General features: G+C 39.9%; 1 protein-coding gene across 1 annotated transcript; it reads right to left on the reverse strand.

Moving 5' to 3' along the window:
* Positions 1 to 9,674: 9,674 nt before the first annotated feature.
* On the reverse strand, positions 9,675 to 10,177 carry LOC110724382. Its single transcript, XM_021903801.1, has 2 exons — positions 9,967 to 10,177; positions 9,675 to 9,919 (listed from the first exon to the last, which is right to left on the reverse strand). Exons 1-2 carry the CDS (start codon positions 10,175 to 10,177, stop codon positions 9,675 to 9,677), a joined length of 456 nt encoding a protein of 151 aa, XP_021759493.1.
* Positions 10,178 to 26,608: the final 16,431 nt, after the last annotated feature.

Raw genomic sequence — 26,608 nt, forward strand, 5'->3', positions numbered from 1 at the left:
TTCCCGGGAAAACTACAACAACCAGAAAAGTTCAGAAAGTAGAATATTGAAAGGAATAATGTCCTTCCAACAAGTGTATTATTCCGATAGAGGGTTCGGAATTACTAGAAAGCTAATTCTTAAATGAGGTCAAGTGATCGGAATGTCTAGGTGGAGGCCGCTTCCGATCAGTAATATTAATGTATAATAAATATTACAGCTTAATCTTGACTGAACTCTTCGGGTCACACCAATCGAGTAACCGATTTGAGGCGACGAATCAATCCGAAGGATTAGATGAGTCATTAGAGTATTTTGAACAAAGACGTTGGATATCGAGCTAAGTGTGTCAAAATCGAGCATCGTAAGTCGATTCAAATTCAGAATTCGTGAGACGAGAAATCAAGAAAAAGTCAAGTTTAAGCTAAGCCATAGCTTGGCATTGGCCTAGCCATGCGAAGGCTAGGCTAGCATAGGGCACCAACCGCATACATGGCTGTTCCGCAAGCTAAGCATGCATGTGCGTGCTAGGCTTGCTGGTCGAGCATGCTAGCGGGGATATTGCGCCTAATCGCATGCTAGCTAGCACTAGCACGCATGGATAGGTTAGTAGGGGCGTGGCAGCAGGTGCCTTATGGGCAGCGAGGTCCTAGCAAGCATGTTAGGCCATGCGAGCAGCAATGTCGCACAGCATAAGGCCCGGCACGCAAGTTATCCTGTGTGTGTGCTGGCTGTGTCGCTCAGCAAGGCTGGCAGGCAGCCAAGCCTTGTGCCAATACTCATCATGCGCGTATGCGGTGGGTTGTGCGAGCTGAGCAACGCATAGCACAAGCAGCAGCTAGCAGGTGAGAGCTAGCAATGTCAGCACAGCGTGTGCGTGTACTGCACAGCGAGGTTGGTAGCCAGCTACGCATTACGCCTATGCCCAGCCACACCATGTGCATGAGCCAGCGTATGCGTGTAGCACATGTGCGTGTGGCTAATATTGCATGTGGTTGGATATGCATGTGAGAGGCATGTGAGTGTGGGTTTGCTTGGGAAGAAAGGGGAGAATGGTCCCCCCCTATGGTCCTCACCTAACCCCTTGCTCACCTCTTTACACTTGTCATTTGTTGATTCACTTGCATTTCAATTTGATTTTTGAATTAAAAATAAATTTGATAAAATGCATTTTACCAACTCTCCCACATGGATGGGAGATTAAAGTTCAAGAGCTCCCTTCCCTATAAATACCCATCATTTGGGATTAGGAATGGACACTTGAGTTGAATTCAATAAGGCATCTCCATATAAGTGAGAAAACCTTTAAGTTCGTAATACTCTAGTATTTTCTTGGTCTAGCCCCGACTAACTTTCGGGATAGGGACCGTTCAGGTCGGGTATCGATATGAGAATAATTTAAGAGATTTAACAATTGTCATAAGTATATTACTCATTATGGCTATCAGAACCTCTTTCCTCGACCATGAGTATTTTTAGTTCTCTTATTTGAGTACTAGTTCACTTTGATGTTGTCAAATGTCTGCCGTACAAGGGGATTATAAAGGCAACAATTGCGCGACTAGGGCCTCTTGTAAGAGAAGCTGATAAGGCAAGACTGGGAATGTCCTACTATTAACAATAGGGAACATGTCTTTGTTGTTTACAAGGCCTCTCGAAGAGTGAGACTGTGAAATTGCATGGCCGTGCTTAGATGGATTTTAAAATTCACCTACTTATTGACAGCCGAACTCTGAAATCGGGAAACACTTCTGGACGTAATAAGGATGACTAATAATCTTACCTTATAGTTCATGAAAAGACATTAAGTGACATAGGAAATAAGCTATACACAATTAGCACACTTGTCCGGAAGGACAAGTGGGAGATTGAAAGGAATGGTGTCCTTCCAACAAGTGTATTATTCCGATAAAAGGTTCGGAATTATTAGAAAGCTAATTATTCAGTGAGGTCAAGTGATCGGAATGCCTAGGTGGAGGTTGCTTTCGATCAATAATATTAATGAATAATTAATATTATAGCTTAATCTTGACTGAACCCTTCGGGTCACACCCAATCATGTAACCGAATCAAAGCGACGAATTAATCCGAAGGATTAAATGAGTCAATAGAGTTTTTAAGAACAAAGACGTCGAATTCAAAGCTTAGAGCGTCAAAATTGAGCTTCATAAGCCGAATCAAATTTAGGAATCGACGAGACAGAAAATTCAACCAAACAACCATTCATTGCGCGGAAAAAATCCTAGCCTTGAAATGGCCTAGTCAATCGAGGGCTAGGTAGGCTAGCATGGCTAGCCAAAGCCCTTGCTGCAAGGCAAGGCTCGAGCGCAAGCTCTACATGTACTGCATAGCCGAGCAAGCCTTACGGGCAAGGCAAGGCCAGCAAAGCCAGCCACGCGTAGCAAGGCATGCTAGCATGCCAGCTCGCTAGCATCACTAGCGTGCCAGCAAGCTAGCTGCTGCTAGCTCTAGGCACCCAGCAGCCCACAAGCGCACAAGGCTTGCTAGGGTTTCACTAGGGCCTTGCTGAAGGATAGTAGCCCCTAGCAGCAGCCTGCATGCATGTGTGGCATGCGTGCTAGGTTTCACACACATGCAGCCATGCTTGCAGGCCGGACAAGCACCAGCCGACCAGTTGTGTGTGCCTTGGTGCGCATGGCAGAGCACCAGCTGACATGATGTGATTAGGCATGTGTGAGGGTCGATTTTTGGGGGTTGCTTGGGGAGTAAGGGGAAGGTGGTCATCCCCTTGTGGTCCTCACCTAACCCCATGCTCTCCTCATGCCACTTCTTGTTTGGTGATTTATTTGGCTTTTTAATTTAATTTAAAATCAAATTAAATTCTATTTTGCCCTTTTACAAAATATCCCACATTTAAAGATGATGGGATTTCAAGGGAACTATTCCCTATAATACCAATCATTTGGAATTTGGAAAAGACACTTGAGTTGGTGAACTTTAAGTGATCTCCAAAGAAGAGAAAACCTTTGTTCTAATAAATCTAAGTTATTTTTGGTCTAGCCCCAACTAATCTTCGAGGTGGGGACCAGTGTTGTTCGGTAGCGAGGATGTGAGCCGTCGGTGGTTCTCGCACTTGGGGAACTTGATGTTTTCAAGTCCGAGCTCAAAGGTTGAGCGAAGCACGCTATAAGGGTGAGCATTCTCTCTTCACTTTCTCTTCTCTTATGTTTATGTTTATTTTGCATGCTTTTGTTTATGTTGTAATTATTATGCATGTGATCAAGTTATCAGGTTTTGTTTTCGTGCGGTGTTTGACACCGCTGAAAGGAATGGTGTCCTTCCAACAAGTGTATTATTGTGATAGAGGGTTCAAAACTATTACAGAGCTAATTCTTTAGTAAGGTCAAGTGATCGAAATGCCTAGGTGGAGGCCGCTTCCGATCAGTAATATTAAGGTATAATTAATATTACAGCTTAATCTTAACTAAACCCTTCGGGTCGAACCCAATCAAACAACCGATCCGAGACAACGAATCAATCCGAAGGATTCGATGAGTCGTTGGAGTTTTACGAACACGGACGTCGGATATCGAGCCTAGGGCGTCGAAACCGAGCGTCGCAAAAATCACAAGCAACAAGTTCGAGCGTAGCCGTAACATCACTATAGCCTAACCATGTGGACGCTAGACTAGCTCGAGCTAGCATGCTCAATGCGTGTGCTAGGCGCACCACATGTGTGCTAGGCGCACAAGGCAGCACCATCGCTAGCACTAGGTGCATGCGTGTGTGCGTGCCTCGCATGACAGCATCATCGCAGCAGCGTGCTTTCTTGTGTGCGTGCCTTTTCATGGCACAGCACCACCGCAGCATGCGTGCTTGCGTGCCTAGGTGATATCGCAAGCCCTTGCACAACCTACGCATAGCACAACACTATCGCATGGCTAGGCCTATGCGTATGTGCGTGTGCGTGTAGGCTATCGTAGCAGCAGCACGCTGTGCTTGCTTGCTTGAGTGCGTGCCTTCTCATGGCAGCACCAAGCAGCGAGTAGCGAGCAGCATGCTAGCAGCCTCGCACAGCAGCACCATGCCAGGCATCATGTGTGGCTCTCTAGTAGCACGCATGTGCTAGCGTTGCTGGGTGGTGCGTGCTGGCCATGCTGGCTGTGCACAGGCTGGCACTGCTTGCTGGGCAGCAAGGTGGGCTGCCATCTCACTCCTTGCTTGAAGCCGGTTTGAGGAGAGTGGGGACCAAGGCTTAGAGCCATGCCTTGGGGAGCAAGGCAATGGTCCTCCTTCCATGGTCATGGTCCTCACCTAACCCATTCTCTCCTCTTGCCACTTGTTGCCTTGTGATTGCATATTCTTTATAATTTATTTTGGAATTCAATAAATTAGTACAATTGCACATGATCCCACATTGATCATGAAATGGGATTCAAGTCCCCATTCTCTATTAATACCCACTTGGTTGGGATTTTGAGAAAACACACTTGAGTGGAACTATATAGGCATCTCCATTGTTGAGTATACCTAAAGTTCGTAATACTCCAATCTTTTTAGGTCGGGCCACGACTAACCTTCGGGGCTTAGGCCTATCGGGTCGGGTTCGAGGGTACGAGCCGTCGGACACCTTGCGTTTGCGGGGTTGAAGTAAGAGCTCTTTTAGCGAGCGAAGCACGCGTCTAGGGTATAATTCTTTATCCCTCTTTCTCTTAGTTATGTGTTAATTATGTTTTGCATGCTTTAATTGCTTTAGTTATCGGAGCGGGTCTTGGTGGGTTTCTTTCCGCGTAGAGTGGGTCTCTACGAAACCCTACAACCGCAAAACCCAACATGGAATATCTTGCTCTGATATTTCATCACTTTCACCGACGATTTTAGTAGATATGGCTATGTCTACCTAATGTCGAATAAATCTGCATCTTTTGAGAAATTCAAAGAATTTCAAAGAGAAGTTGAGAATAAACTTGGCAAGAAAATTAAAGCACTTTGATCGGATCAAGGTGGCGAATATTTGAGTCATGAATTTGACGATCACTTGAAAGAAAATGGTATTCTTTTAGAGCTGACAACCTCCCGGAACTCCTGAATGGAACGGAGTATCCGAACGGAGGAATTGAACCTTGTTAGACATGGTTCGATCAATGATGGGTCTTAGTGAACTTCCTATCTCTTTCTGGGGACATGCGCTACAAACCGCGGCACTAACACTGAACCGAGCTCCGTCAAAAGCTGTTGAAAAGACTCCATATGAATTATGGACTAAGAAACCTCCTAGGTTGTCTTTTATCAAGATTTGGGGATGCAAAGCATATGTCAAACGATTAATTTCGGAAAACTTCACCCCAAATCAGACAAGTGTTTCTTTGTGGGATACCCAAAAGAAACCAAAGTGTATTAATTCTACAATAAATCCGAGAACAAAGTGTTTGTTGCTCGTGATGGTGTCTTTTTGGAGAAGGAACACCTTTCCAAAATGACAAGTGGGAGGAAAATCGAACTCGACGAAGTTCGAGAGGACGAGCAACAATGTCAACCTGATAAAACTGACAATCTAAGTGCTTTGGAAGCAGCTGAGAAGATTGGTGAGAATCAAACAGACAATGTAAATGCTCAACCCATTACCCTTCGTAGGTCGCAACGGCCAAGATCTCAACCAGACAGATACCTTGGTACTGTCTTAACCGATGATCAGGACATCCTAGTTATGGATGGTGATGAGCCAGCGACATACAAACAAGCTATGACGAGCCTCGACTCTACTAAATGGCAAGAGGCCATGAAATCCAAGATGAACTCCATGTCTGAAAATCAAGGCTGGGACTTGGTGAATTTGCCCGAGGGTTACACACCCATCAGTTGCAAATGGATCTTCAAACTGAAGATAGACAAAGATGGAAATGTATCAATATACAAAGCTAGACTGGTGGCAAAAGGTTATAGACAAATCCACGGGATTGACTATGATGAAACTTTTTCACCGGTTGCAATGCTAAAGTCTGTCCGATTTATCCTAACGATTGCTGCATATTATGATTATGAAATATGGTAGATGGATGTCAAAACCGCCTTCCTAAATGGGATTTTGGAAGAAACTGTGTATATGACACAGCCAGAAGGTTTTGTTGATCCAAGCAACGCTGGAAAGGTATGCAAGCTTAAGAAGTCCATTTATGGACTGAAGCAAGCAAGCAGAAGTTGGAATCTGCGATTTGATGAAGCCATCATCAAGTTTGGTTTTATCAAGAATCCAGATGAATCTTGTGTCTAAAAGAAGGTCAGTGGGAGTGACATCGCATTCCTAGTCCTATATGTCGATGACATACTGCTCATTGGAAACAACACAAAATTACTAGAGTTCATAAAAGGCTGGTTAGGAAAGTGCTTTTCAATGAAGGACTTAGGAGAGGCACAGTACATATTGGGCATCAAGATCTATAGGGATTGATCTAAGAGGATGATTGGATTGAGCTAGAGGACCTACATTGATAAAGTACTGGCACGTTTCAACATGGAGAATGCCAAAAGAGGGCACCTACCCATGTCCCATGGCGTAACTCTCAGCAAGAAATAGTGTCCACAAACACCTGTTGAGCGAGAGAGAATGGATCAAATTCCATATGCTTCGCTAATTGGGTCGATCATGTATGCCATGATATGTACCAAGCCAGATGTATCGTATGCTTTAAGCACTACGAGCCGATACCAATCAAACTCAGGAGAGGCGCATTGGACTGCGGCCAAGAATATCCTGAAGTACCTGAAAAGGAACAAGGATAAATTCCTAGTCTATGGTGGCCACAAAGACCTGGTTGTTGAAGGTTACACCGACACTAGCTTCTAGACTAACAGAGACGACTTCAAGTCACAGTCAGGGTACATGTTTTGTCTAAATGGAGGAGCGTTTAGCTAGAAGAGTGCCAAGCAAAGCACCACTGCAGATTCTACAGCTGAAGCCGAATACTTGTTAGCTTCAGAAGCCGCTAAGGAGGCTGTTTGGATTCGCAAGTTCGTCAGTGAACTTGGTGCTGTACCCTTCATCAAGGGTCCGATAGATCTCTACTGTGACAACAATGGAGCTATCGCTCAGGCTAGAGAGCCAAGAGAGCACCAGAATGTCAAACATGTCCAGAGGCGATTTCACATGACATGGGAATGGAAATCCGAAGGTGAAATCAAAATTTGCAAGATCGGAACGGATGATAATGTGGCCGATCCTTTGACTAAACCTCTGCCTCAAGTGAAGCACAACAAGCACATTGAGGCAATGGGAATCAAGCACGTTGGAGATTGGCTTTGAAATTCCCTGTACATGAATTTTAATTAAACTAGGCGTTTTAATGTAAGACACTGTGTTGAAACCATTCATTTATGGAGTAATGATTTTTATATTTTATATTTACTCCATTGCTATTTAATTGTGGTTTAGAATTAAATAATGAGTCCATTCGATTTATGGAAATATTCAAAACAGGGTATCAAGACCATGTCTTGGATAAAGAAACACCTGTTAAGTGAACATTGAATATTTAAATCGAAAATTATCCCTAATCAAGGTCATCTAACTGATGGACGATTGATGACCACCAGAGATTAGTGTGTAGTATGATTTACAACACCGTTTCTTGTGCTGCAAGGACGTTATGGTCATAAATCATTTGCACAAGTGCTAGTTTAGAACTGTACTGGACAGACCTATGAGAGTAGTTTAAGAGATTCAAAATTTTTATAAGTACATTTCTCATTATAGCTATCAGAACCTGTTTCCTCAACCATGAGTATTGTGTAGTTTTCTTGTTTGAGTACTAGTTTCTTTGCTGTTGCCTAACGTTTGCCGTAACTGGGGATCATAACAGGAACACTCGGGAGATTAGGTCCACTTAGTAAGAGAAACTTACAATACAAGACTGGGAATGTCCCCTTATTAACAATAGGGAACATGTCTTTGTTGTTTACAAGGCCGCTAGAAGAGCGAGGCTATGAAAATGCATGGCCGTGCTCAGATGGATTTTAGAAATCATCTGCTTATTGACAGTTGAACTCGGAGATCGAGAAACACTTCTGAACGTAAAAAGGATGACGATGAATCTTACCTTATAGTTCACGAAGAGACATTAAGTGACATAGGAAATGGGCTATACAATGTATGCACACTTGTCCGGAAGGACAAGTGGGAGATTGAAAGGAATGGTGTCCTTCTAACAAGTGTATTATTCTGATAGAGGGTTCAGAATTATTACAGAGCTAATTCATCAGTAAGGTCAAGTGGTCGGAATGCCTAGGTTGAGGCCGCTTCCGATCAGTAATATTAAGGTATAATTAATATTACAGCTTAATCTTAACTGAACCCTTCGGGTCGAACCCAATCGAACAACCGATCCGAGACGACGAATCAATCCGAAGGATTCGATGAGTCGTCGGAGTTTTATGAACACAGACGTTGGATATCGAGCCTAGGGCGTCGAAACCGAGCATCGCAAAATCACAAGCAACAAGTTCGAGCGTAGCCGTAGCATCACTATGGCCTAACCATGTGGACGCTAGACTAGCTCGAGCTAGCATGCACAATGCGTGTGCTAGGCGCACCATGCATGCTAGGCGCACAAGGCAGCACCATCGCTAGCACTAGGTGCATGCGTGTGTGCGTGCCTCGCATGGTAGCACCATCGCAGCAGCGTGCTTGCTTGTGTGCGTTCCTTCGCATGGAACAGCACCACCGCAGCATGCGTGCTTGCGTGCCTAGGTGCTATTGCAAGCCCTCGCACAACCTACGCATAGCACAACACTATCGCATGGCTAGGCCTGTGCGTGCAGGCTATCGTAGTAGCCACGCACTGTGCTTGCTTGCTTGTGTGCGTGCCTTCTCATGGCAGCACCAAGCAGCGAGTAGCGAGAAGCATGCTAGCAGCCTCGCACATCAGCACCATGCCAGGCATCGCCCAGCGCCTAGCAGCCAGCAGCATGCGTGGCTTACTCGCAGCACGCATGTGCTAGCTGTGCTGGGTGGTGCGTGCTGGCCATGCTGGCTGTGACAGGCTGGCACTGCTAGCTAGGTAGCAAGGTGGGCTGCCAGCTCACTCCTTGCTTGAAGCCGGTTTGAGGAGAGTGGGGACCAAGGCTTAGAGCCATGCCTTGGGGAGCAAGGCAATGGTCCCCCCCATGGTTATGGTCCTCACCTAACCCATTCTCTCCTCTTGCCACTTGTTGCCTTGTGATTGCATTTGCTTTATAATTTATTTTGGAATTAAATAAATTAGTGCAATTGCACATGATCCCACATTGATCATGAAATGGTATTTAAGTCCCCATTCTCTATAAATACCCACTTGGTTGGGATTTTGACAAAACACACTTGACTGGAACTATATAGGCATCTCCATGTTGAGAATACCTAAAGTTCGTAAAACTCCAATCTTTTTAGGTCGGGCCCCAACTAACCTTTGGGGCTTGGGCCGATCGGGTTGGGTTAAAGGGTACGAGCCGTCGTAGACCTTGCGTTTGCGGGGTTCAAGTAAGAGCTCTTTTAGCGAGCAAAGCACGCGTCTATGGTATAATTCTTTATCCCTCTTTCTCTTAATTATGTTTTGCATGCTTTAATTGATTTAGTTATCGGAGCGGGTCTTGGTGGGTTTCTTTCCGTGTAAAGTGGGTCTCTACGAAACCCTACAACTGCAAAACCCAACATGGAATATCTTGCTCCGCAATCCTCTACTAGTGATAACTTGACCTCAAATCTAGGTCAAATGTAGCCTTTCTCCACAAATATAGCCTTTCTCCAACAAATCCTTAACTAGAGCTCCCCAAGGTGAGGAACTAGGTTGAATGTAGCCTTTCTCCAACAAATCATCCAACTGAGTCTTCAACTCTTTCATCTTAGCTAGAGCCATCTTATATGGAGCCTTCGAAATAGGTCCAATACCAGGCACTAGGTCGATAGTGAACTTAACGTCCCTCACTGGTGGCATACTAGGAATCTCATCTGGAAATACATCAGGAAACTCTTCTATAACCGGATACTTTACTTACTCTCTTCCTCACTTCCAACTTCTTGAACAGTACACATTAACAAAGGATAACCCTTCTTAACAAACTTCTGTAGTTGCATTGCAGAAATAATTCTCATCCTTGAACCCTTCCCTTCCTTTCTATAAGTCACTCTAGTTTTACTTGGGCTATTCAAAGTAACCTTTTCAGCTGCACAGTTAATCTTGGCTTCATACTTTCCCAACCAATCCATACCCAGAATCACATCGAGATCCTTCAAATTGAACTCGATCAAATCCGACGAAAACTCTACCCTAGAGTTGGATAAAGGCTGTAGATATCTACTTTTAGTCCCCTTTCCCGACCGGAAGTGATATGACGATAAATAATTCCATCTTTGTGCTAGATTTGGAGTAAGGAATTCTTATGGACTATTGATTAAAGGCTAAACACATAAAACCAACTACCTTGACCCAAACAAAATAAAACAAAGCTTGTTAATACTAAGCCCGATCAGAAATTAGGCCTAATCCCAAGATTAAACCTAATTTTGACGGATTTAGAAGGGCCTAGGTTAAAATCTAGGGCTGCCACAGGAAAAACCGCGCGCAACCTAAGGAGTCATGCTGGCTTGGTGCGCGCAACTCACAAAGTTGTGTGTGACACCCAGCGCAACCTCCGGAGATGCGCTTGCGAAAGATTAAGAATTTCATAAATATACTGAATCGAATATTACCATAAAGCCACGAGCAAGACCAGAGGTTGCGCTTCCTTGTGTAGTGCAACTAAATTACTTGCGCGCAGCAGCCGCACACAACTTGTTAAGTTGCGCGTGTTACCTACTGCGGCAGAATGTCCGTAACCCTAAACTCACCAATTCCCTATAAATAGAGTAGATCTGATCAAACGTCGTGCCGGTCTGGGTTCGGGCCGGGCTGCTAATTTTTTTCTGCCAAATTGTCGGGCCGAGCTAGGATTCGGGCCAGAATATTGCTGCCCAAACCCGTCCCAGTCGGGCCCACCGGGCCATTTCGGGCCTGCTTGTCTAAAGTCATTAATTTTAATTATTTTTTGTAATATAATGGTTTGTTATAAAATTAATTTAAGATGCATTATAAAAAGTTGTATTGAAGGGAAAAGACAATATACTTGTTTAGATTTGGATTAGAAGCGTAAGTGAAGGCGTACATCTTACTAAACTCACTATATCCTTTTTCCATATTTCCTAGCCTTGTTATATATAAAGTAACTGAATTTGACATCTCAACAATAGAACATTCATTGATTTTGTTAAGAAAAGTTAAGTGCCACAAACAAATTAAGACTTGACTGAAGCCATAAGCAAAGGAGCTTGAGATCTTGACGATAGTAAGCTATACACTCATTTTTCTATTGGTTTCTTTCTTTCCAAATGTAACACCAAAATTTCTACAGAACCATCTTCCAAACTTCAAGAAGCAAACCGTTCATCAACCTCCTTTTCCAGGCTACAAACTTATCCTCTGCCAAACAACATTGCACCTCATCACAACAACACTAATAATAGGTACCAAAGCGAAAGAAGCCTAAATTGAGTAATTGCCGGCAATCAAATTAACGATATTTTGAAATTAAACCCTAGAATATGAAATGATTATTCGATGTTTACAGAAAAAAGAAAATAAAGACATCTACCTCAGAAGTCGCTTAAATGGAGGAGAGAGAGCTCAGATGGCGCTTCAATGGAGAACTTAGAGTAGGCTTCAATGGAGGAGAGAGACAGACGCAGCGTTATGTGGAAGATTGAGAAGGAGAAATGAAAGAAATGAAAACTTAGAGAAGGAGAGTAAGGAAGAGGGAGTGACGGCTAGTGTGTAGGAAGGAAAGAAATGAAAGAGTTAGGCTGTTGGGTTTTATTTTCCATTTAAATGATTTTATCCATTAATCTGAATTCTAAAAATTGGACACCTCATTTTTTTGGGCCGGGCCGGGCCAGCCTGCGGGCCAGACCTGCTGTCCAAACCCGTCCACAATTTTTTCGGGCCTATTTTCCCTTGCCCAAACCCGTATTTCAAGCTCAAAAATTCTGCCCAAACCCGAGAAAATTCCGGGCCAGGCCGATGGGTCGGGCCATACTTGATCAGGTCTAAAATAGAGGTTCAATATGAGCTTTAAACACATAGTAATTATCCTTAAAAGTCAGCAGTAACTTTGTGAACTTATGCAATAATCATCCCTCTTTTCCTAAACACTCACCCTTTAATTGTTTTGTTCTTACCGTGGAGGTTCTCAAACAAGAAGGAGCCCATAAGTGTTCTAAACGAAGATCTAGCAAGGAAAAGTGGTAATTCCCGAGCACTTAGATAAATCACCTTTCTTTCCTTGCTTAAACAACTTTTAATTAATTAATTAGTGTTGTTTTATCACTTTAAATAACTTTTAATTAATTAATTTGAATTACCCTTGCGTTAATAGTACCCTTGCGTTAATTAAGACTAGAATTTGAATTATTAATTGATTGTTTTATCACCTAAAGCCAAGGCGAATATTGTTTATTTCTTGTTCTTTTCACGAATTTGAATAACAAAGAATAAGACATTCGTTGCAATGTAGACTTTATGTGATTAATGCTTGTAAATAAAATAAACTAACTTCATTTTAGGAATCACGTTGCATATATTGTTTAGTGATGAAATTGTGGAAAAGGAAGAGCTAGTAAAGATCGCACTAGGGCTAAGATAGTGATTCCCCCCTAAAGGGAACGTTATTTTAGTAGCCTCGCAACCAAACTCATTTCTGGTAAAAGTAGACCAATTTGGGCATGGGTAAACTTATGATTCATGCTAAATATCCCTTGAACTCTACTTGGGAGAAAGGCATGAACGAGGTTTATGTGTTTTCCTTAAACTCATTGGCGACTACTTATTAGTTTCTTATAAAAAAAATTGTAATGATACAATAAATTCTAATTCAAGGTCCCCCGAAAACTCAGGAATTCAAATCCTAACACACCGTAAAATGTGTAAAGTCCTAGGCTTTAAAGGGCCATAGGCATAGAGGAAGTGGGATCCCCAACGACAGGATACCCTCCTCACAGTGGCGACTCTGCTAGGGACTTAGAGGTTACAAGACTAACTTTTGGTTAAGGTTCAAGGTTTCCAACTTAGGTTACCTATGAGTGGTAATGAAGGCTAACTTGGATAATCTCTAGTTAGAGAGCGAGACTTGAATGCATAATATCTTCCTTTTTCACAAAAGTAAAAACCAAATAAGCAACATTCCATTCTGCATAATCATAACACACTTTAACCATTGGGGATTGGCTCATTGACTAGGGGTCGCTAACACTAGGCTTCTATCCTGAAATCAATAACAATTATCCCACCCATATCGCCAACAAAATGTTGGGTGAATCATGACATGAGTCAACACGTTGAGTGATTGATTCGTGCATCGTTCTTAAGATATGGTACCTTTGGACACCCAAGCCTTGACCATAGAATGGCATTGTATGGTTTGACGGTTCTTTTTATTTGCTTATGTGATTACATGAATATGTGCTTATATGCTTCGTGTCTAATCTAATTAATTCCAACTTCTTACTTAGAGATATTAAAACATTCGAAAAAAATGTGGTTCGACCAAAAAAAAAAAAAATAACAAAAAAAAAAATCATTTTGATTAAAAAAAAACCGTTTCAATTGAAAAAAAAAATCAAAATTTCGAACCAGCCAGGTGGCGCGCACAATTGTCAAAGTTGTTAATCGTTAAGTAGGTATTAATAATATCTCTTTGGCTAACAAGGTTGTCTAACTTAGTTTCTTGTACTTAGTTCGTCTTTTCTTTTAAAATAAAAATCGAAAAACATGTTTTTTTATCGTTCTTTTATTTTTGCGTTTTCGCCAAAAAAAAAAACGCATTTGGCAGGCGCTACTCTCGAAGGTGCACTCTCCACCTTAGTGCAAGATGGAAAATTTCGCGCGGTACTGTATTCGATTATGATGATTCGTTTACGCACTTTTTAATCGAGCTAATGACATTATTTTTTATAAGGTTCGTCATTAGTCGCATCCCTTAATAGGACGTCATCAATATTCCCAATTTTTAAAGTGCCTAATTTCGTGGTTGTCTTCTTTTAGTTGTAATTATTCAACCTTGATTTAAGAGTGTAATTTAATTACCTCTTCTATGGTTTAAAAAGAAAATTTTGAGAACCTTACTTGGGATGATTGCCTCACAAAAACAATGAGAAATAGAGTGAAAAAAAATCAAGAAATTGTTCTAAAAAAAAAAGTGTGATACAAAAAGAGAAACTAAAATAAAAAATATTATTCTAAAAAAAAAAGAGAGAGAATAATGAATGATAAATCTGAGAAAATGATTTAATTATTTCTTGGGTTTTACGTTCGGAGGCATCCATTCTATTTAAACTTATAGTAATTATCCTTTAAAGATGAGCAATATGAGAATCTAAAAAATAAAGATCTCTAATGTAATATAAATGATCAACAACTACCACATTCTAGTATATTGATCATTTTAAAGAGTGTAATAAGGTTGATTAATATTTCTAAAAACTTGATGAGCATTTTCAATCCAACTTTCCTTCTCTTTCTCTTCTACCTTTTTCGAAAATAGTTCACTTAAAGTAAAATCTTTAGATGATTACCTTGTTTAAATCAACACAAATCATGACATTCCATTAATGATTGTTCGTGAAATTTTTGACATTCTTCATCAACAAACTTGTTTAAAGTGAATTTGCATTAAAAGGATTAAAAAAAAATAAACAATCAAATTTGACTTTTGTTCGTTGTTTGAATACTTGGTAGAAAAGGTTTAAGTGAACACACTCAATTTCTCATGATACACATTACTAGGTCATATTCCACATTCACATCCTAGTCCAATCATGGGTGACAAAGTAGCATTGGGGAAACTTAGAGAGGAAATCCAAAACCTAAAGGCCCTACGAGAAGAAGAAGCCCAAATTAAGGCTCATAAAAAAGCAGAAAGGAAACAATAAAAGTAGAAAAAGAGAAAGAAAAAATTCTACATGAAAAAACAAGAGCCGAAAGAGTAGAGGCCTTGGAGAAACTTGTCCTTCGATCTAGCTTAGGGACTAAGTTATTCAATTATGAGCTTGCACCATCACCAAGTAGCAAAACTCTCCCATAAAAGTTCTTGACTACGGATTTACGAACCTTTAAGGTTATAGACAATCTTAGAACTCACTTAATGAGCTTTCTTGGAATTATGGCATTGAAAGGGGTTGAGCATAGCTTATATGCAGGTACTTTTCCTCTTTCATTGGACCCAATTGCTAGATCATGGTTTTATAACCTCGATGCAAAACAAACTTCAACTTGGGTGACGTTGTAAAAGCGTTTTTAGCCCAATATGGAGATAACATCGAGCTCACAACTACCTTGCGCGATCTTGAATAACTCAAGCAAGGGGAAAAAGAAGGCTTTATTGACTTCTTTTCCAGGTGGCGATCAAAGGTTGCTCTTCTTTCACAAAGACCTCCGGATCATGAACTTGTCCCAAAGTTCATTGACAATATTTCTCCACCATACAAGTGCCATTTACAATACCTTGGTTTAGACACATTTCGTACAGTCTATATTGTGGGAACATTGATTGAAAGGCACTTGATAAATGAAACCATGAATCATATAGATGGGCCATACTTTTAGAGAGGATCTCACCTACGTTGGAAATGGACAAAGCTCGAAGACGCGATCTCAAGAAGTTGTCAACAATTCAAGATGTAGCACCCTAGGTCTTGTTTTGTTCCCTTTCCTTTTGTTTTCTCTATGATATACTAAGAGATTCATGCTGTCGAATCTACTTATTATTTACTCTCATTAGTTAATGAATAATTGTTTTTTATTTTCCAGTATGTCTATCTTATTCTCTTTTTAATCACTTTGTTATTATTAGCTCGAATTGAATGAAATATACATACAAACAGACAATATAAAAAAAAGGCATACATACTCAACACTTTAAGAATCTTGATGAGCGTTGGCTTACAAGATTTATAGAATGAAAAGAGGCCCATCTTTAGGCCCACTAAGAAGTGATATGATGAATACACCAACACAGGAGCAACTTGAAACTCCACGAAGATGATCCCATGTTTTTAACCATAGAACAAATCCATCTTTTTGGCAGCCCTTTTGAGCCTCTTCAATTGAGCCTTACTTATTCAACCTACATTATTCCAAACCTTGGGATGTGGATGGTACAAAGAGATACAAATAAAAAATAGGGGGAACAAAACATAAGAGGGGGATACAAAGTTAGTCTAATCCCAAAAAGGAATAATCTAATGCAAAAGTAATAAAAATAATCGTTCTAAACCCAAAAACCAAACTTGCCAAAAAAAAAAAGAAAAAAGAAAGGGAAAGGAAAAAAGCATCAAATTTAGAAGTTGTAAAACAAGCTAGAAAGGTTTTAATTTGGGAAGCATTAAAAGTAAGGGATTAAGGGAGTATACTTGAGTCTGTCCAATTTTTTAAAAACCTTGAGCCTAGCCAAGTTACAACCCTGGAAAGGCCCTCCTTGAGGTAGACCATAACTATGTACCACAAAAATCATCATTTTACAAAAATATGGCCCACTTTAGGCCATTGCATATATGGACATACTATTGAGTAGTTATGCCCATAAATAAAGTGCATGAAGTGTTGAGCAATGATTAGAAATAAAAAAAAAAAATCAAATAATTTGGATGATTTGATGGTCATTAGCTTGATTACATCGTTTTAGTAAAGCAATCGAATTAAATTAAATTCGATGTTTTCCATATCTTTTTCCAAGAAAAATAAGGTGACTATCACTTTAAAAAACAATCATCTTATTTTCTTTTAATAATAGGGGTATTTATTACCAAGGTGATTCAAGTTTAATATACATTTCCTAGAAAGAAAACGAGTGAATAAAGTAAATCAATTTGATATATCGACAACCTTGACTCAACTTTAGATGTCTTTTACAACTCTTGAGCATTGGCCATCTTACTTATCATAAGCAATTAATATGTCCGCCTGCGTGGGATATCTTGATCCACTCTAAGCAAGGAACATTGATTAAACATGATCGCTACTTGAAAAAATGATCGCTATCGCTATTACACGTATACCTCACTACCAAGTCATCATGATGATTCAACTATTAAGTCAATAATACTTAATTTTTGAAAACATGTCTAATTCTCTTTCTTTATTCTTCTATGGGAAAGTTTGATTCTCCTTCCTTTTTTATGAAAATCCGTCTTTTTGGTTCATTTCTTTTTTGGGGGGGGGGTAAGTCGGGATGATCCCTCCCATTGCCAACTAAAAACTCCAAAAATGGTAAAAAAAAAAATTCTCTTTGCCTCAAAATGGGGGCTCAAAATAGCCAGGATATCCCCGCTTTTCTCTATTTATAGATTTGAACACACTAATAATGTTACTAATTCAATGTCACGCCAAGCTTATTACGAACCATCTTAATAATTTTTAATGATAAAGGGAAGAACATTTCATGATAAACATATGCAAAATCCCACAAATTGGAAATACAAATTTTGGGGCTTCGAACATGAGAAACATCCCCTAGTATATGTATACATGAATTCCAAAATCCACCTAAGTCTACACTTGGGGGCTACAAAAATATAGGTCTGTACTAACTTTTGTTTTGTATTAAGACCATATTTTGGAAAGTGATTCGAATGATTTTATAAATTATTCTAACACTCCATCAAACCTAAGTTTGATAAGTATTCATTTTCAAACCATGGTGCGTGTTTAATTGGAAGAACTTCACTTTCAATTAACAAAATTATGACAATGATGACAAACACTAAAAAAGGAGAGATAACAAGATTAGATATTGTAGGGTATTTCAAACATCAACTTTGAGACCCACTGTGATGATGCATTTAAGCATGGTGGCGTCAAAAGTGAAAAAAGCTAGAGATAAAAGAGTCGCCAACAAGTATTAGGAACTTATAAAACGTTCACGGGTGTGAAGGTTATTACACCCCATTCACGATCACGGAGATCTCTAACTCCATAGTGGTCCAGAACCACGATTGGATATTCAGGGATGATGGTACAAAATCCAACCTAAAAGAGATTGAACCCGCCCTAAATAGCCCTCTACTTAATCCTTATGATATTCATGTGCGCTTCCTGATCAACATACATTTAACAAGTTAGCCCTAAACCTGTTTGATCTACGTTGGTTGATTATTAATGCACAAATAAATCTATTATTAGCGATCACTTGAATTAAAATCATATTAGGCTAAAATCAAATTGTTAATTATCTTATTAAGCGTGATTTCAAGTACAAATTCCCTTTAATCCTGCAAGAAAAAGGGCGTGATCAAGCAATAACAATAAATAATAAATAATCAAGCAACATAGTTAATGACACAACAATCATCATCATAATAAAATTCTCAAAACATAATATTAGCAAGATCCCAGGCATGATACTAAATGGATTAATAACAAATCCTAGCATGTCAATAAATAAAAATTAAAGCTTTAACCTAAACATGATACTAGAAAGAAACATGATATTAGAAATATAAAAATAACACCCTAACATGATACTAGAAATCAAAATCAACATCCTAACATGATATTAGGAATTAATATAAAATTCTAAGCATGATTTTTATATCAAAGGAATAAGGATAGTAGATCTACTCACTTTGATGCCTCGTATCTCATTCTATCAAAACAATAAACACGGGTTAGTAACTTTAAGAAAGATTAAATCAAACTAATCAAATAATAAATGAAGTAGAGATTAGGGACTAAACCCTCAGAAATATCAACCTTTCACGTCGAAGTCGAAGACAACTACGAGAAGGGCTTGGAGTATCCAAGTCTCACAAAGGTCGTATGGTGTGATGTGTTTAGACTAGGCTTAGAAAGAGAGAGAGAAAGAAGCTTAAAGCTTAAAGATGGAGATTAGATGATTGTTGGTGAATGAAAACAGCGGAAAACATCCCTATTTATAGGAAAAAACGAGCGAAAAGATCAGAAAAATAGTCAGAATTCGACTAGGAGTAAAACGCCTTTCATCGCGTGACGATAGATCCATCGCTGCGCGATACTTTTTCAGAAGATAAGATTCGTACGGAATCCTACTTCCAATCAAATTAGGTTAGTCGAATGTCCATACTTTTCCTTATTTTATCAGAATTAAATCTATTAAAAACACATGTTTTATCCGAAGTAAAATTCTTAAACTTTATCTTTTCAAAAAGAGGATACATTAGAACCTTTTAGAGGATTCTAGAAGCTAATAATAAATGCTAAGGGATTTAGGACTCAAAACAACCTTCTAGTAATTTTAGAAACTTATGATAAATCCTAATAGTTTTTAGAAATACAGTAAATCCTCTACATGATCATTAGGTCCACAGATAAGGCTCGGTTTGGACCCACTTTAGTATTTTGGCCATAATTTTTTCGTTATAACTCGGATTTGGGCTTATAATATATCATTGGTGATCCGGAATTGGACCTTGTTCAAAACGAAGTACAACCTAATGAGCCTAATGGTTCAAAGGGTCCAACTACACGGTCCATGGTACAGAAAAATCAAGTTCCATTGCTTCACGGTTTGTTCATTCTTGGGTCCATGTTAAACAAAGTGCCACGCATAGGCTTTGATATTCCTTCGTCGTTATACAAGTCATGCTTGACTTGGAATGATGATTAGGCGTGGAGTATGCTTGCTTGGATGCCTTGGATTCTTTCCTTACTTTGGGGAAAGAATCTTCTTCGATACTTACAGTTTAAAAGGCAGCCAAGACAAGAGAATCAAGGGGAGGTTACATTCGGTTTTATGAGCATTTAAAGGGGGAGTTACACACCTCTTTGGACGCTACTTTGGGAGTGTAACTTCCTTAGCTTAATTACATGTTATTACTACTTATTTTTATGTTTAAATATTAGTTTATTAGTAGTTTAATAGCTAAGTTAAAAGCTATAATAAAAGGGTGTAACCGCAAGCACTGAATTGAGAAAGCAGGGGAACAAGCAACGGTTTCCGCCAGAACCGCTGCCTATTCAATGCATTTACAGCGGTTCTCCTTAAAAACCGCTGCCTATTAATTGCAGCAAACGTTCAGTTTTTGCAGCTGGTTGAAAACCTTCAATGTGCAGCAGCTTTCAAGGGACCGTTACTCGTGGAGGGCTGTTCATATTGACGGTTTTTGGTGTGCTTCTTCGTTAGTTTAATTAATTTAGACTACTTAGCTTATTAATGTAAGTAGCTTCCTAAGCCTATAAAAGGAAGTTTTATTCTAGTTGTAATCATTCAACTTTTAATAAAATCTACAACAATTTGAGATATACTTTGAGTATTTTCTTTATTTTAACTTGTGGACTTAAGTTAGCTTGAACTCGTGGACTCGGGTTTGTGAGTTTCACTCGGAGTGTTCGAGGTGAACTTATTTTCCGTGGCTAGTAGAGTGAGTGTTCAACTCTAGCCATACCTAACTAACCTTGTTCATTCACGTTAGCTAGGAACTACTTAATACTAAACCGAAACACATATCCAAACACTGAACCACCTCAACCCCTAGCCTAAACACTTGATCCTAACCAAAAACCACCTAACCCATACTTAGTTTCCACATGAGTTAGTATCTGAGCCACGTCTAGGCCAGGGTGTGACCATGACTTCGAACCAGAACCAACATGATTTCATGTGTAAGATGCAACAAAATCTAATGACTGAATTGCAAGCTGTACTTGAGGAGATACGTGACGTGCGTACTCAAATGAGTGTGATTGGCGAAACCACCAATCAACACAACCGTAGGCTGTCTGAATTGAAGGAAGGAGAACCGACCCCCAAGAGTAACTATAATCGGTTCAACCCTTAATAAGAGGACCATTTCTTGAAACTCGACATTCCTAAGTTTGATGGTTCCAGTGACCCTAAGGTGTTTAATGATTGGGTTTGAAGGATTGAATCAATCTTCGAATACAAGGAGTATGATGATGAAAAGTGTTGTAAACTGGCAACATTAAAACTCACGAAATTAGCTGGATTGTGGTATGAGAACCTCAAATCCAAGAGAAGTCGTGCTTGCAAGGAGAAAATTTCTTCATGGGCTACATTGAAAAGGAAAATGATGCAAAGATGGATTCCTAGGGAATGCGTTCAAGATCAGTATGTCAAACTGACTCGTCTTAATCAAGACACTTTGACTGTAGATGAGTACATAAAGGAGTTTGAAAGACTCAGTCTCCTGTGTGACTTGGATGAAACGGAACCATTGAAAATGGCTCGTTTCACTAGAGGTCTTGCAAAAACCATAGCCAACAAGGTGGACCTCTTACCTTATACCACCTATGACAATGTAGTGAAAGTAGCTCGTAAGGTAGAGGCACAACAGAAGGACAACCAAGTAAAAAATACATCCCGTATTCCTTACAAGGCCCATACGCCTACCAGTCGATTTGACAAAGGGAAAACTCTTATGTTTCCCAAGAGAACGAAGAATAAGGTGGATGAAAGGGGTGAGCGCACCTGTTTTAAGTGTGGACAAAAGGGACATATAGCTACAAATTGTCCTAAACGAAACACACTAACCATTCAAGAGGGTGGTTATGTGACGAATGAAGAAGAGGAGGAGGATAGCGAATGTGAACTAGAGGAGGGTGAGAATTCCTTCTGTGGCGTGGTGAGAAGGGTCTTGTACACCGAGCCATTATAGGATTTACAACAATGGGAAAATCTGTTCAATACCCGTTGCAAGGTGAAAGATCGCATTTGTAACATGATCATTGACAGTGGATCATGTACGGATGTGGTGGCTTCCGAATTAGTGAATAAGCTAAAATTGCCTACTAGATAACACGCTAAAACATACAAGCGTAATTGGCTTGATAATGATTCGGGTGTACGTGTGAGAAAGAAAGCCTTAGTTTCTTTTACTGTGGGAAATTTCTGTGATGAAAGGTGGTGTGATGTGCTACCTATGACGGCATGTCAAATTTTTCTAGGCCGTCCATGCAATTTGATCGTAATGCTATGCACAATGGTGTGACCAATGTGTATACGGTCAAATCTAGTGAAGGCAAGAAAGTGAAGCTACTACCTTTACCACCTAAGGTAGAGAAGGAGAAAGAAGAAAGGCCTAATTTTCTCATTTCTAAAATGGAATTTGAAGAAATACGTGAACAAGAAGGGATAGTCTTTGTATTGGTTGTTAAGCATTTGACAGAAAAATTGGTGGAAGGAAATTATCCTCCTATCATACGGCCCTTATTGGAAGAATTCCAAGATGTTTTTCCTGATGATTTTCCCAATGAGTTACCACCAATTCGAGGCATTGAACATGCTACAAACTTGGTGCCAGGTGCGGCATCGCCTAACAAAGCAGCTTATCGTTGCAATCCTGAGCAAGCAAAGGAATTGCAAAGGTAAGTAGAAGAACTTATGGCTAAGGGCTTTTTGCGTGAAAGCTTGAGTCTATGTGCAGTTCTAGCATCGTTGGTGCCAAAGAAAGAGGGAACTTGGAGAATGTGTATTGATAGTCGTGCCATCAACAACATTACTATCAAATACAGATTTCCCATGCCTAGACTGCAAGACATGTTAGATGAACTGTGTGGTTTAAAGGTGTTCAATAAGATAAATTTGCGCAGTGGCTATCACCAAATGAGGATTCGTAAAGGTGATGAGTGGAATACCGCTTTCAAGACCAAACAAGGTCTATACGAGTGGTTAGTCATGCCCTTTGGTTTATGCAATGCTCCTAGTTCGTTCATGAGGTTGATGAATGAGGTACTACGACCATTTCTTAATAAGTTCATTGTTGTATACTTAGATGATATTTTAGTATATAGAAAAAATGAAAATGAGCATGTGGAACATCTTAGATTAATTTTTGAAGCATTGCGTAGGCATAAATTGTATGGCAAACTAGAGAAGTGTGATTTCTTTTGTAATAGTATTACTTTCCTAGGATACATTATTTCTAGTGAAGGAATACAGGTTGATCCTGGGAAGGTGAAGGCCATTTCCACTTGGGAGGTGCCACAGAATCTCCATGGAGTCCGAAGTTTTCATGGGTTGGCATCGTTCTATAGGGTCTTCATCAAGAACTTCTCTACTATCACTGCTCCCTTGACCGAATTATTGAAAGATAAGGTGTTCAAGTGGAACGAAGTTGCACAAAGGGCCTTTGAAGACATCAAAGCTAAACTGTGTTCTGATCCAGTTTTATCTTTGCCAGATTTTGATAAGCTTTTTGAATTTGAATGTGACGCAAGTGGTGTGGGAATAGGTGTCGTTTTGGTGCAAGACAAAAGACCCGTTTCTTACTTTAGTGAGAAGTTGAACGGTGCAAAGATGGATTATTCAACCTATGATCGGGAGTTCTATGCTATAGTCCATGCTCTTGATCATTGGTCCTATTACTTGAGATCGAAATCTTTTGTTCTACATTCATATCGTAAGGCTCTCAAATTCATAAATGGTCAACAAAAACTTAACTTACGTCATGAAAAGTGGGTTGAGTTCTTACAGTCATTCACTTTCAGTTCCAAGTACAAGGAAGGGAAGAAGAATGTTGTTGCTGATGCGCTCTCAAAGAGGAACCTTTTATTGTCTATGGCTCAAACTCAAATCTTGGGTTTTGAACATTTAAAAAGTTTATATTGTGATGATGATGATTTTTCTAACCTGTTTAACAATCCTTCTAAAGATTTTGTGAAACGGGAAGGATTTTTGTTCAAAGGCAATAAACTATGCGTGCCTAAATGTGGAGTGCATGAACTCTTGGTGCGTGAAGTTCATAGTGGCGGCTTGGCTGGTCACTTAGGAAATCAAAAGACAGTAGATATTCTCCAAGAGCACTTCTATTGGCCTCACATGACTAGAGACGTGAGCCAAGTGGTGGAACGATGTGCAACATGCCAAAGGTCCAAGAGCACCTTTCACAAAGGTCTCTATGTTCCTTTCCTGGTGCCTAATGTTCCATGGGAAGCCGTGAGTATGGATTTTGTTGTGGGTTTTCCTAGAACGCAAAGGGGCAATGATAACATCATGGTAGTGGTGGATCGTTTCTCAAAGATGGCTCACTTCATTCCATGTCCCAAAACAGATGATGCCTCTAAAGTTGCTAATTTGTAATTCAAAGAAGTGGTTCGTTTGCGTGAGGTTCCAAGGTCTATTGTTTCGGACCGAGACACTAAATTTCTTAGCCATTTATGGAGAATTTTGTGGAAGTTGGTGGGAACTAAACTCTTGTTTAGTACTTCACACCATCCTCAAACGGATTGGCAAACCGAGGTGACAAACCGAACCATGGGCGTTCTTTTGCATGGACTTGTGAACAAGACTCAAAGGGATTGGGACTTGAAGTTAGCTCATGCTGAGTTTTCTTACATAGGTCTCCCTCCTATACTAAGAGCCAAAGTCCATTTGAGGTGGTCTATGGTGTGAATACATTGCTACCAGTTGAGCTCATACCATTGCCTAAAAGTGAGCTAGTGCACGGAGATGCTAAGAAAAGATGGGAATCTTTTCAACAAACTTGCAAGAAGGTTCATGAGAATATTGAATCTATGAATGAAAGGTACAAAACTAAGGCTAACAAGAATCGTTCTCAACCACGGTTCAATTAGGGTGACTTAGTTTGGCTCCATCTTCGAAAAGAACGCTTTCCTAACCTACGCAAAAATAAACTTATGCCTAGGTCGGATGGTCCTTTTCGTGTGCTACAAAGGGTGGGAGAAAGTGCCTACAAAATTGAACTTCCTAGTGACTATGGTGATGTAATTTCAACCTTCAATTTGGGTGACCTTGCTCCTTACTTAGATGATGAAAGCTTGAGGACAAGCTTTTTCGAGGAAGGAGGGAATAATCCGGAATTGGACCTTGTTCAAAACGAAGTACAACCTAATGAGCCTAATGGTTCAAAGGGTCCAACTACGTGGTCCATGGTACAGAAAAATCAAGTTCCATTGGTTTACGGTTTGTTCATTCATGGGTCCAAGTTAAACAAAGTGCCATGCATAGGCTTTGATATTTCCTCATCGTTATACAAGTCATGCTTAACTTGGAATGATGATTAGGCGTGGAGTATGCTTGCTTGGATGCCTTGGATTCTTTCCTTACTTTGGGGAAAGAATATTCTTGGAGACTTGCTGTAGAAGGCAGCCAAGACATGGGAATCAAGGGGAGGTTACATTCGGTTTTATGAGCATTTAAAGGGGGAGTTACATACCTCTTTGGACGCCACTTTGGGAGTGGAAATTCCTTAGCTTAATTACATGTTATTACTACTTATTTTTATGTTTAAATTTCAGTTTATTAGTAGTTAAATAGCTAAGTTAAAAATTGTAATAAAAGGGTGTAACCGCAAGCGCTGAACTGGGAAATCAGGGGAACAAGCAGCGGTTTCCGCCAAAACCGTTGCCTATTCAATGAATTTGCAGCGGTTCTCCTTAAAAACCGCTGCCTATTAATTGCAACAAACGTTTAGTTTTTGCAGCTGGTTGAAAACCTTCAATGTGCAGCAGCTTTCAAGGGACCGTTACTCATGGAGGGTTGTTCATTTTGACGGTTTTTGGTGTGCTCCTTAGTTAGTTTAATTAATTTAAACTACTTAGCTTATTAATGTAAGTAGCTTCCTAAGCCTATAAAAGTAACTTTTATTCTAGTTGTAATCATTCAACTTTTAATAAAATCTACAACAATTTGAGATATACTTAGAGTATTTTCTTTATTTTAACTTGTGGACTCAAGTTAGCTTGAACTCGTGGACTCGGGTTTGTGAGTTTCACACGGAGTGTTCGGGGTGAACTTATTTTCCGTGGCTAGTAGAGTGAGTGTTCAACTCTAGCCATACCTATAAAAATCATTCACGTGAGCTAGGAACTACATAATACTAAACCGAAACACATATCCAAACACTGAACCACCTAAAACTCTAGCCTAAACACTTGATCCTAACCAAAAAACCACCTAACCCAGACGTAGTTTCCGCATCAATTGGAATGCTCTTTTCAAGCCCCATCCAAATACACAATTATTGGACCTAGATTATGGACCAAAATAAACTGGTTTGGACATTTTTATAAAAAGGACACGAAAAGAATGATTTTAGGCTAAAACATTTAAAGAAAGGTTAAAAACGGTCAAGACTAAAGGGAACTTCATGAGACTCTTCAACTCTTCACCTAACCAGATAATCAAAGACGTGAAAGGTACTCATCACTGGGTTTAGTTTGGGTTGGGCACAATTAGGTGTCTACAGAAGTCCCACTTTGACTGAGTTTGGAGAAATTTAAGTTTTGAAAACAAAAGTCAAAGTAAGTCAATAGGGACAAAGAATGATTCAAAACGTTCTACGATCCTAAATCACCCTTTTGAACGTCGATACCTGCAGAAAAGCGTTAATTCGAAAAATAATGGAATTAGAAACGCGTATCTTATACTGTCGAGTATACGCCTCTGGGTAACATCCTTTGCTTTGTTTGAAACCTCCACAATGCTTTGTGAACGTCGCTGAAGGTAACAATGCTTCACTATCTTCATTTGTAGTGACGATCTTCAACACCCTAGGGAACATCGTCAAAGGTGATCGTGCTTCGCATCTTCAATTTCCAGTGACAATCTTCCACACCCTAGGGAACATCGTCGAAAGTGACCGTACTTCGCCATCTTC

Source organism: Chenopodium quinoa, unplaced genomic scaffold, assembly GCF_001683475.1.
Source record: "Chenopodium quinoa cultivar QQ74 unplaced genomic scaffold, ASM168347v1, whole genome shotgun sequence".
Classification (NCBI taxonomy): Eukaryota; Viridiplantae; Streptophyta; class Magnoliopsida; order Caryophyllales; family Amaranthaceae; genus Chenopodium; species Chenopodium quinoa.